Source organism: Lemur catta, chromosome 8 (assembly GCF_020740605.2).
Source record: "Lemur catta isolate mLemCat1 chromosome 8, mLemCat1.pri, whole genome shotgun sequence".
Classification (NCBI taxonomy): domain Eukaryota; kingdom Metazoa; phylum Chordata; class Mammalia; order Primates; family Lemuridae; genus Lemur; species Lemur catta.
In genome coordinates this window covers 589,108-601,859 of record NC_059135.1, presented here as the reverse complement: position 1 = coordinate 601,859, position 12,752 = coordinate 589,108, and the positions used below count along the sequence as shown (strand labels likewise).

The window sequence follows — 12,752 nt, the reverse complement described above, 5'->3', positions numbered from 1 at the left end:
GTCGTGGGTCGCTCAGAACACAGGGACATGCTCTGCGAAACGCACCGCGAGGCGACTTCTGTCACCGTGGGGCATCACGGGGCACTTCCCAGCCAGACGCAGAGCCTGCTGCACACCCGGGCTGCACCCCTACAACCCGCTACCGTACTGCACACTGTGGGCAGCTGTTGCACAACGCAAAATACCTGTGTATCTAAACGTATCTAAACACAGAAAAGGTACAGTCAAAATATGGTCTAAAAGGTAAAAAAATGTTGGCTGGGCACAGCGGCTCAGGCCTGTAATCCCAGCACTCTGGGAGGCTGAGGTGGGAGGATCGCTTGAGCCCAGGAGTTCGAGACCAGCCTGAGCAAGAGCGAGACCCGTCTCTACTAAAAACAGAAAAATTAGCTAGCATGGTGGTGGCACCTGTAGTCCCAGCTGCTCAGGAGGCTGAGGCAGGAGTTCAAAGCTGCAGTGAGTGATGAAGACACCACTGCAGTCCAGTGGGGAAACACAGAGAGACTCTGTCTCAGAAAAACAAGACAAAACAAAACAAAGTTACACCTGTACAGGCACATGCCATGCACAGAGCTTGCTGGACTGAAGCTGCTCTGGGGGGTGAGGGAGCGGTGAGTAAAGTGAAGCCCTAGGACGAGACCATGCACTGCTGCAGACTTCACAGACACTGTGTACTGAGGCTGCACTAAATTGACTTATTGTTTTATTTATTTATTTTTTTGAGACAAAGTCTTGCTCTGTTGCCCGGACTAGAGTGCCATGGCATCAAGCTCACAGCAACCTCAAACTCTTAGGCTCAGACGATCCTTCTCCCTCAGCCTCCTGAGTAGCTGGGACTATAGGCATGCGCCACCATGCCCAGCTAATTTTTTTCCTCTCTATATATTTTTTTAGCTGTCCAGATCATTTCTTTCTATTTTTAGTAGAGACGGAGTCTCGCTCTTGCTCAGGCTGGTCTCGAACTCCTGACCTCGAGCGATCCTCCCGCCTCGGCCTCCCAGAGTGCTAGGATTACAGGCGTGAGCCACCGCGCCCGGCCTAAATTGACTTTTAAAAAACAAACATAACCCAACATTGAGAAGATACTAATGTAATTTACTACATTAACAGCTTCAAGTGGAAAAACCACAGATTCCTCTCAAAGATGCTGCAAAAGCATTTGACGAAATTCAAAACCCACTTCTGAACACAATTCCTGGTACACCAAGAAGCTGAATCTTCTTAACTGAAAAACTCTCATCTACAGTGAGGAACCTACAGCAAGCATCTCGTACGTGACGAAACAGAACTATTCCCACTGGAGTCGGGGATGAGGGTGCAGCCAGCGCTCACCCTCGCTGCTCTGTCCGTGCCAGGCCGAGATCCCATCAGAGAGGTACCCAAGCTGCCAGAGTGGCCCAGCTTAACACAAACACACAGAAATCCTAACTTTCCCCACAATTATCAGTAATCAGTTGAAGATGAAATGGAAAAAACATTCTATTTACATAACAACAAAAACTAAAGCACTGTTTACCCTAACATGAAGCGTGCAAGACTTGTATGATTAAAATTATACAAAAAAGCTTTACTGAAACACACAGAGTGAGACCTGCAATCACTGCAGGACACCGCTGTGCTGCTGTGTGTTGCTACCAATGGGAAGATGTCAGTTCTTCCCAAATCTCATTCAGGTGTTCAGTGGAGACCTGACGTAAATTGTATGGGCCTTCAGAAGCTCATTCAGAAGAGAAAATGCTGTAGTCCCAGCACTCTGGGAGGCTGAGGCAGGAGGATCACTGGAGCCCAGGAGGTAGAGGTTGCAGTGAGCTGTGATGATGTCACTGTACTGTAGCCCAGGCAACAGAGCGAGACTCTGGCTCCAAAAAAAAAGAAAGAAAGAAAATGCTTAAGAGTAACCAAGAAAATCTGGAGTAAGTAAAAGTATGGGGAACTTTCCTCCAGATACTAAAACGTAAAGCTGTGACAGTTGAAACTGTGTTGCTGGTGAGGAAGTGGACAAGCAGACGGAAATAAAAACCGACCCTACATTTACGTGGACAGGTGACATCCAGACCTCTGGGGTCGGTGGAACCTATTACCTGGGAACAGCCAGAACTGCGCACTGCCTCAGCCAAGAAACAAATCCGAGAGAGACTGAAGGTCCGAATGTGCAAACGAAAGCTGTGAGAGTACAGGAAAGTGGAAGACTATTTTTATCATCAGAAAACTCCTTCCTGAGCAAGAACCCAAGTCCGGACGCTGTAAAGGAAACGCTCTAGCGGCCACTACAGAGACGCTCAGCATGCGCTGGGCCGAGCACATCACGCCCACGCCACGCCCACGTCACGCCCAGGCCGCAGACCCGGGACATGCCTGTTACAAGGCAGCAGACAACAGATAAACCCACAGCACATAAAAAGCTCCTACAAATCCATAATGAAGTGACAACCCACAGAAAAACAGGCACAGACTGAATGTCAAGTGCACAGAATAAGGAGGACAAATGGCCACTGGGCACGGAATGAGTCCCTCACCCCTAAACTAGAGTCAAAACATGAACAAGAAACTGTCTTTTATGTATCAGATTTGAGAAGATCAGAAAGTCTGAAAATACAGCATGTAGATAAAGGAGCGGGGAACCAGCTGCTCTCCTGCCATATCTAGTGGGACCAGAACTGCAACATAACAGCATCTATCAAAATTTACATTGTACCTACCCTATGATCCAGCAATTTAGCTGTGAGAAATTCACGTGATAGACATGGATATATTTGCATAAGTGCATGACGCAACTGTAAAGGATGTTTGTGAAAATCATCCCACCTGAAAACAACCTAACCAACTGCCCCCAGCCAAGGAACAAGTAACTAAATCACGGCACAGGCACCCCCGATGGTGTGAGAAGGGACAAGCTAGAGACAGGGAAGACAGACAGGACTCCAGGACGAGGAGGGGAGGCGAGAGCCCGTCAGGGAAGACCACCGCACTGGCCACAAAACGGCACTGGGAGCGATGGCGGGGCGGGGGGCTCACCTGCTCCACGTGGGGCTCCTTGGCGAAGGAGATCCTGGCGATGGAGTGGGACGCGATGCACAGCTCCTGCCCGTTCACCTCGCCCTCCTCCACTTCCACGATGCCTGCAGGGAGGATGAGCTCACCTCAGCACCTGTCCCGCACACCAGCTGTCCCGCACACGTGTGCGCAGGAGACCTGAACTCCGCAGCAGCCCGGGCTACGATGACCCTTCCCACCTGTGTCGTCTTGTGGACACGAGGGGAGACGCAGCTGTCCCCACAACACGGGGACAGGTGCTCTATGGAAGGGGACCCTCTGCACAGCTGCCCTGGACCCCCGCCCTCCCACCCCACCATCAGCGTGGGGAGTCTGCCTGGGGAGGAGCCTCACCTGAAACCACGCCCCAGGGAGGAGCCTCACCTGAAGCCACACCCCTGGGAGGAGCCTCACCTGAAGCCCCACCCCCAGGAGCCTCACACGAAGCCCCACCCCCGGGAGCAGCCTCACCTGAAACCACGCCCCAGGGAGGAGCCTCACCTGAAACCCCACCCCTGGGAGGAGCCCAGCAGAAGCCCCAGCCCCACCGAAGACAAGGCGGGGTGGACATCCAGGAAGCAAGGCCCGTTTGGGTGAGGGGGCAGGGCCAAGGTCACAGGCTGTTTCTGAGCCATTTCTAATGAACATGGCTGATGACCACTTCAGAACCACCCCATGCAGGGCAAACTGACCCACGGCCCGCCCAGCGGCACCTGCAGGGCACAGACAGGCCTCCCCACTCTCGGAGGTGCCATAGGGTCGGTCCCCAGCATCCCCACTGAGCTGACCAGCACATGGCACGATGAGGGACACACCTGGGAGGTCACCCAAGCCGACCTACTTAGGGTGCAGAAGGCTCCTCCCTGCCGCTGCTCCCCTGCCCCCACACACTCCAGGCCTCACCTGTGTTCTGGGCGCTGACGAAGGCCACCTTGTTGGTGTCAGGCTCGAGGCGGATGAAGCCACACTCCCTGTGCATGGGTTTGCGCGTGTCCGGGTGGAAGGAGTTGAACCTGGGCGGGAAGCAGGGACGTGGGGCCAGGGCACCTGCCCAACGACGTGACTGCGAGGGGCAGGTGCCCAGCTGGGCCAGGACCGTCCACCCTGTGCTTGAGGCCTGGAGCTTCCGCCTGCCAGACCCTCACACTTGCCTACTCATGTGGCAGTGTCTGTCCCCCCAAGAGCTGACCATCAGCTCTTGAAGACAGAAACTTGTCCTGAATAATCTCGGGTTATACCCTTTCCCCCGGTCCTAAGCACTCCACAAACACTAGAGACAATTACAGCAAAATCCCACTCTAACACGACTTTCCTCTTGAGCTGTATTCTTGGTAAGAGTTCAGTTAATGCATGTGCTAACAAACAGAGCAGGTACTGAGTTATTAGGGTATAATTTCTTATCAGCCTGGGTCGCTAGTGCAGATTCACGAAGGTAAGTAAGAGATACCTGTCTTGAACTGACAGCACAAACCCACAACTTAAAGACTAACTCACTTATCATCTCACTGGTATTCTGCATTGCCACAGGGAATCTATGCCTACCATTCTCAGAGATAAAATTCCAGTAGGTTAGTGCTGGGCTATACCTTGTATAAGTGGCACATGCTCGCCTTCCGACCCCGAAAAAGAAAGGAACTCCGTATCACAATCTAGTATACATGCAAACACATACACCATCACATTTATCAAGACATCTTTTCTACTCTATCCTTTAATTTTTCTTTTAACGTGAGTCACAAAATTGACTTTCTGATCCTCTAATGGGTCATAATCCATGGTTTTAACAAGACGGCTTTATACTGCTCTGGGCTATTTGGCTCTGTCCACAGTGTCTACCTTTCGGTTTATGTGCAGAGATATTACTTTGCCCTCATCCATTCAGTCAAGAATGATACAAAAAGGTAAGAGATAATACTTTTAAAAAGAATGAGATGTTCTACGTCTTTCTGAAACTGCTAGGCATTAAACAAATAGTGCCATGTCAATTTAGGAAGATTGTTAACATAAAATTGAACACTGGGGACAGGGGAAGGAAGAGTTTTGCTTTTTATTTTATATCCTTTACTGTTTAAACTTTTAAAATGTGTCATTAAAAAATAAAGCTATCCCAGCACATCCCCCGTCCCGGGTGGCCCCTCCACTTCAGAGACCCCATGCTGCTGTCACCGTAACAGCAGCACCGTCTCCCCACCGCGTTGGGGTGGTGGGGGGACAGGGGGACTCTGAGGACGCTTGCTCCGTCCTATGCGAAGGATCTGAGAGCCACAGCACTAGTGGCTTCCTTAAGACCTCAAATAGCTCAGGGTAAGTGTAAAAGAAAGCCATGCTCTCTTATTTTCAGGATATTAGGGTGATTAATTTTCATCAGGAATTAAGCACATACACTTGTTTTTATGCTTGGATTAACAAAGCTGTACTCTGTGGTCAGCCTAACATCTCCAAAAACAGAACCCACCCCCTCAGCCCCCCAGGGGCACCTGCGTGACACAGATGGTCCCACTGTCACCAACTGTGTCTCAGTGGCCAGGCTCAGGCAAGGAAGAGGGTGCCCTTCTGAAACAGATCCACAAGTTCCTTTGCACCTTCCCACCTGGCACTGGTCATTGATCAGTCCAGAATTATTTCCAGAGACCTGGGGGTGGGGACGAGGACTCACGAGAAGTTCAGCATGGGCTGGCCCACGTGGGAGATGTGCACCTCCTCCAGGTACCGGAAGGGCTGCAGTGTCGGGAAGGTTCCGGCTCCCGGCGGGTCCGACAGCCAGGTGCCCAGCATCCAGGACAGCGGCTCCACCACCGGGTTCATCTTGGGAGGCTCTGAGGACAAAGGACGAGACAGTCAGCGGCCTCCTCCCAACGGGCCTCACTGAGCTTTGCGTGGAAACGCACGGCCCGCACCACAGCATGCTTTCGGTGGTGACAGGTAAGCCTGGGGGACCAGCGGAGAGGGGCAGAAAACGGCCAAGCACCAGTGAGTGTCACACTGCAAGGTCCATCTCCGGAAGCCTCCGCAGTTCCTGCAGAGAGCCAGGAGGTCCTGGCCCCCAGCAAGGCCTGGGAGCAGCGCACATAGCACGTCAGTGCCCTGGTGTGGGGACTCGGCGACGACCATAAGGAGCCAGAGGGAGAAAATGAAACGGGGACAGAGGGTCTTCCGTCTTCCAGCAGGTGAAGTGTGGGCGGCACACGCGGTGGGCGGACATGCCTGGGAGCAGGGACCAGGCAGGCGCGGCAGCCTGTGCAGGGTCCAGTGGCCCCTGGAGACGGTCACCCGCCAGCCCGGCTCTCTCCTCCCGCCGAGTGTGGAGGACGACAGCGCAGGCCTGGGGTGCTCCCAAGGGGGGTTCAGGATTAGCTCACTCGACCCTCACGCCAGCAGCACGCGGGTGCTGCTTTATCCACGTTCTGGAGAAGGAGCCGCCGGGTGGGACCGTGGGAAAGCCCCACCGCATGGCGCCCTCAAGGTCAGGGAAAAGGCGGTCGAAACTCTCCTGGCCACGACCTGCTTCCCACACACCTTCTGATACCTCAAGTCTAGGCACTTTAATCAAAAGAATAAAAGCGACACTAAGGAAAAGCAGAAGTGGACAGAAGCACATGTCAGCTGCCTGTGCACGAGCCTAACCTACTGAGCCGTACTTATTGTTTTTTGTTGGAGTCTTGCTTTGTCACCTGGGCTGGGGTGCAGTGGAGGGACTGTAGCTCACTGCAGCTTCCAACTCCTGGGCTCAAGTCATCCTCCTGCCTCAGCCTCCTGAGTAGCTGAGACAGCAGGTGCCACCCCCACGCCAGGCTAATTTTTCTATTTTTTGTAGAGACGGGTCTCGCTCTTGCTCAGGCTGGTCTCCAATGATCTTCCCACCTCAGTCTCCCAAAGTGCTGGGATTACAGGCAGGAGCCACGGTGCCCAGCCCTAAGTGGTATGCTTTACGTAGCAAACCCACACTGTAAAAGCAGAGACCTGCTTCCAGATCAGGACTGCAAACGTCTCCTCCAGCCTGGCGTGAAGAAAAGACATACCGAGGGGCACAGGAGCTCCTAGAACCATCTCAGCCTCTGAAACCACGCAATCCTGGCAGTCTGGGAAAAGAACATCCAGGAGGAAAGGCAGGCAAAGGGCCCAGAGGTGGAGAAGACCAAGTCTGGGGAATACCATGCTGATGAGGCCCACGCACACGGCCTGGCCCAGCGGAGTCAGGGCCCACGTGAGGGCAGTGGGTGGAGGCCCAGGAATTGGCCCCTGTGCCTGCCGGGCTGCGCAGGGCAGAAACAGGCAGCCTGAGGCAGGAGGCGGGTGAAGGTCCACTCCTCCTCCAGCCTGGCCCACACCTGTCAGTGTTCCCTTATCGAGCTCCCTGTGAGAAGTCAGAAGAGAGGATGGGAACATTGGGACTTTGACTGAACTTTCCTAATCAGATACTAAGAGAACTCTAAATTCAGGACTTTAGTCATAATGTTTGATGGAGATAAAGAATAAAAGCTTCAGAATGCAAAGTGTCGAACTCTGCTGATTATAGCCTTCATGTGCTACTTGTTATCTAGGAGGGTTGCATCAATTCATTCCACGTGCCGGATGCTCTCCCGGGAGAAGGGGGCAGCCAGTAGCCGACAGGGCAGATAAACGCTGCTGCCCACCCGTTGGGCACACCTCTGGCACGGGAAGACAGATGACACGCAAGGAAATCAGTAAACGATGAGGGATTTAGGGTACATTGGAGATTAGCCAGGAAGGGAAATGGGGTTCAGGACACTTTGAGAATGTACGTTAAGGGGACAAGGACGGCCTCCTGGAGAGGTGGCTGAGACCAGGGAGGGCTGGGGCCCTGCAGCTGGTCTGGAGAGCAAACCAGGCAGAAGTGTGGCAGGGGGCCAGGGCAGGCGGGGGAGGGAGAGCTGGGAGAGCCTCCCTCACGGCCCGGAAAAGGGCTCTGGCCTTGGCTGTGAACAGACACAGGTCCTGCAGAGGTCGGGGCGGGAGGCCGAGCAGGTGCGACTGCACAAAGCCAGAGAGGGCAACTGCAAAACAAGTCAGGGCAGCGGCAGGGGCAGCGGGAAGGACCTAGTCTGGACCTATCTGGCGGCAGAGACAACTGCATTTCTGATGGTTTGGACATGGGACGCGAGACAGAGAGGACTCTGAGGATTTTGGCCTGAGCTGCTGAGAAGACGAGCTGGCATCGACCTGGGGCAGAGATGAGGCAGACTGAGAGCAAGAGCTTGGGAGGCCTGAAGACGTCTGCACTCGAATGTTTATAGCAGCACAATTCACACTTGCAAAGATGTGGAAACAACCCAAGTGCCCATCAATACCCGAATGGATTAATAAAATGTGGTATACGTATACCATGGAGTTCTTCTCAGCCACAACAATGGTGATCTAGCACCTCTTGTATTACCCTGGATGGAGCTGGAGCCCATTCTACCAAGTGAAGTATCACAAGAATGGAAACACAAGCACCACATGGACTCACCATCCAATTGGTTTTAACTGATCAACATTTAAGTGCACATATAGTCATCACATTCATCATGTGTCGGGCAGATGGGAGAGGGGAGGAGGGGGTGGGTATATTCACACCTAACGGGAGCCGTGTGCACCATCTGGGGGATGGACATGCTTGAAGGTCTAACTCAGGTGGGGCAAAGGCAATATATGTAACCGAAACATTTGTACCCCCGTAATATGCTGAAATTAAAAAAAAAATTAAAAAAAAAAAAAAAAAAGTCAGTCACCCTGAGATGGCCCAAGTCCTGTGATTTTCAGAATAAACAGAAATCATTATTTTTCAGACAGCTATGGCCTTAAAGAATCTTTTTAGTTTGGCAGACTTTATTACGCTTTACACTGAAAAGGAACATTGTTTGCAAACCTCAGGTTTTCCAGCCTGAACGTGTGGAGCACACAGCAAGGTGAGTGTCAGAGACCCTGTCACCGCGCCCCGGTGCTTTGCCGGGCTGGAGCCTGGTGCCCACCCACCGTGCACAGCCAAGTTCATGACCCACCTGCACTGAAGTGGGACCCTGGGCACAGGGGCAGGTGTTGTTCTCAGGAGCCAGCCCCGGCCTGGGGGGGGGGATGCAGTTAAAGGGTGGGGGTGGCACAAGCCTGGCCAGCTCGGCACCCTGGGTGCAGGGGTGCGGATGGGGCTTGGTCTGCCTGGGTGCAGTCCCAAGGGTGCAGAACCCAACCTGTGCTCTACTCAGAGTCGTGACCTGCCATGCCCCTCAGTGTGGACATCACGGGGGCCTCGCTCTGCAGGGGCCCCCGGGAGGACTCAGAAGAGCTCGCAGCATCCCGACGCCCTGCCAGTGCGACACGCAGCGGCCAGGGCGGGGAGCGGCCACGCACGGAGCTCAGTCTCCGCATCTCAGGGCCCAGGGGAGAGAGCGGCGTGTGGAGCGTCCTGCCCGCTCTCCATCTGCTCGGACAACGCTGGTCCTTCCTGACAACGTCCGTCTCTTCTGCGGCTAACGTCCTTTCAAAATTGCTAGACAGTCACATAAAAAATCAGTCCTGTTCACATGTGTGCAGTGCCAAAGCCAGTGCCGTTCCTCCTCCTAAGTTTTCTTAGCTAGTTTTGTCCTTTTACCAAGGCCGAGCAGCGCCCCAGGAATGGGCCAAGCCCGCTCCCTAGGGTGGGAGTCACGCAACTGCCACGGAGACCCCAGGACGCCGGGGGGTGCTCAGAGCTCACCTCCTCCTCAGGACCCCCACTCGCCCTCCTGCCCCCCGTGCCCTGGCGCTCACTGGCGCGACCCATGACAAAAAGCTCTCCTCAAACAAACGCAGTGGTGGGGACACCACCCCCCAGACCACCGCGGCTGAGCGGGTGAGCGCCTGCTGGGCCCGTCCTGCCCTCCCACCTCTCACAGCAGGGCCGAGCCAGGGACTGCAGAGGAGGCTCCCCAGTGTCCGGATCCGCCCTTCCTCCCTTCAGAACCTCGGAGGGAACACCGCCAGGTCAGTGTCATCTCCTTCTCGTCCAGGAATTAAAAAAAAAAAAAAAAAAAGATAACGAAAAAAAAAAACTTTTCCCTGAACTCGATTTTTAGGGAAAATAGGTCGCAGATATAATCCACAGCCACTGAGACGCACACGAGGGCTGTGGAAGCGGCGGGGACAGTCAGAACTTCGCTGAAGGGCAGGGAGGGGAGCTCAGGGACCGGCCAGGCCAGGACAGCTGGTGCGGGCAGGTCCTTCGCGACGGCGAGCAGCCCCCTGTTCACGACAGCTAGAGTGGGAGCCAGAAGGGGGGCCCTGGATCCCAAGTCCTGGGAGGCTCCCTGGTCCCTCCTCCACCACAGGCAGCTCCTGCAAACAGCTGGCCCAAGACACCCCACAGCCGCCAGGAAGAGGAAAATGGCCAGGTGGTGGCACGGGACCCGCAAACAGTCCCCCCCCCATGCGGGACCTGCCGCGACCCCCGTGTGCTGCCCCACCTGCCTGCAGGACACTGCCCAGCTCAGAGACCTCGACAGGGGGTAACAGTGTGGAAAAGTGCAGAAAATCCTGCAAACAGAGAGCAAAATGATGCCAGGGAAGCAGTAAAATGGTGACCAGACATTTCCTACACGCTCTGAGCACAGAACGGGGCAATCGCCTCTGCGAAGACAGACCACTAGCTAGAAATGCAAGAACTCAGGAAAGACAGGGCGAGAAAACAGGAGAAGGTGAAACAGGAGCTGGCAGAAGTCAGGAAAGAAGTAAAAGGGAAAAAATCCGGGACGTGGGTCGCCGGGGCAGGGAGGGCGGAACACAGATAAACGGAAACCGGGCTAAAAAGGGCCGGAGCCCTCGCACGCACGGTAGGAACGCGGTCGTGGTGCAAGGAATTCACAGCCGGCCACGCCTGCCTGGGGCACGTGCAGGCCACGGTGACAACACGTGCGCATCGGCAACGTGCTCAGCGTCCGCTGAGATGGGCTGTGAGTGTAAGACACACGCCGGGTACCAACAATTCAGTCCAAAAAAACGACCCTCCCTCAGTAAGTTCAAGTTATTGGTGATTACACGTTAAACTGACGTTTTAGATAATATTCGGTTAAATAAAATACACTATTGAAATTAATTTCACTTGTTTCTTTTTACTTTTTTCTTTTTTGAGACAGGGTCTCACTCTTGGAGTGCAGTGCTGTCCGCACGGCTCGCTAAAGCTCCCTCAGCCACACGTGGGCTCGCAAACCGACTCGCGAACGGGATCGCGAACGGGCTCGCGAACCGACTCGCGAACGGACTCGCGAACCGACTCGCGAACGGACTCGCAAACGGGCTCGCGAACGGGCTCGCGAACGAACGGGCTCGCTTACGGACTCGCGAACCGACTCGCGAACGGACTCGCAAACGGGCTCGCTTACGGACTCGCGAACGAACGGGCTCGCGAACGGGCTCGCGAACCGACTCGCGAACGGACTCGCAAACGGGCTCGCTTACGGACTCGCGAACGAACGGGCTCGCGAACGGCTCGCACAGCGCGCCCGTCCCAGGAAGTCCCCGCGTCCTCGGGACAGCAAAAGCAACAGCAACAGCGACGGCGGCCGCGCGGCGCTCACGTCCGCCGGGCTCCCCACACACAGACCACGCCACGCTCGGCAAAGCGACAGGAGAAGCAGCGCTTCTTTAAAAACACCAGACAGTTCCAGATGCCTCTTCAGAAGCAGCAGCTGCGAGCAGAGAACGCAGCACGGCTGGGAAGGCAGGCGCCCGCCACTGACTGCGCGCATGCGCACGGACGCTGTTCCCGTTGCCCGGGTTACGACGGAGCCGCCGCGCCGTGGGAGACCCGACTGCAGGGCAGGTCCCACTCCACGGAGAAACGCTGCAGGTTCTGCAGTCCTCCAGGCTCGCTGCCATTTGCTCTTCATCACAATGAGTTTTAACGTGAACAAGGACAGCAGGCTGGGGCCCGCCCCCTCCTGGCCCCTGCCCTGGCCGGGCACCTCCCTGCCCCTCGGTCCTCGGTCCCCGGTCCCCGGTCCCGGCCACGAGGCTCCTGCTTCCCTGAGCGCGGCAGGGAGGGGAGCGCAGGACCACCAATCAGGTAATTCTAGAATCCAAGCATCAGATTGGACTGAAACTAGATATATGTTAAAATTCCCCAAACTATATTCTCAAAATTTGTGTATTTTTTACCCTATGTAAATGACATTTCACTGGAAAAAGAAAACTAAATGTAAAACGAAGCAAAAAGTGTAATTAACAAAGGATCTGGCCTATTTGCCACTTTCAACCTCTTTAAATAAATCAGACCGGCTTTTCTATACAGTTTTTCCTGATTTCTCTTTTAAACTCTCAACCAAAATGCAAAACCAAAAATTTAAATTTTCTACAAGAAACTTAAATTTTCATTTTTTGGCCGAGACATTAAAAGTAGGCTTACCCATCCCTAAGTTTTCTAAACTCCAGACACAGGCACAAGGTTCCTCAAGGTTGCTTTCTGCCAGTTGGCGGGAAATGTTTGTACCTGGCTGTTAATGCTTTGCAGGAAGTGCATGCTAAATTAGAGTGCATTCTGGGAGCTGTAGTGCCCCGATAAAGACCATTTCTCAGAATACAGTGGAAGACAAAGGGAGCCCCGGAGAACACAGAATTTTAGAGCTGGAAGGGGCTTTGGAGATCAAGTCGAATTTCATGAACGAGGGGCAGGCCAGGGAGGTTGGCAAGGACTGAGACCCGCTGCTGTTCCACCAACCGCAACTCATTAAACGGGAAAAACACGCTGG

The 12,752-nt window shown here is 54.2% G+C and overlaps 1 protein-coding gene across 1 annotated transcript in view; it reads right to left on the bottom strand.

The window, feature by feature from the left end:
* Positions 1-12,752, bottom strand: part of THAP4 (THAP domain containing 4) — a 44,110-nt gene that overhangs the window by 10,081 nt on the left and 21,277 nt on the right. Inside the window, exons 3-5 of the mRNA XM_045559526.1 lie at positions 5,690-5,849; positions 3,937-4,046; positions 3,016-3,119 (exon numbers count right to left, since the gene is read on the bottom strand). Of these exons, the coding sequence (XP_045415482.1) occupies positions 3,016-3,119; positions 3,937-4,046; positions 5,690-5,849 (374 nt within the window). The remainder of the gene's footprint in view (positions 1-3,015; positions 3,120-3,936; positions 4,047-5,689; positions 5,850-12,752) is intronic.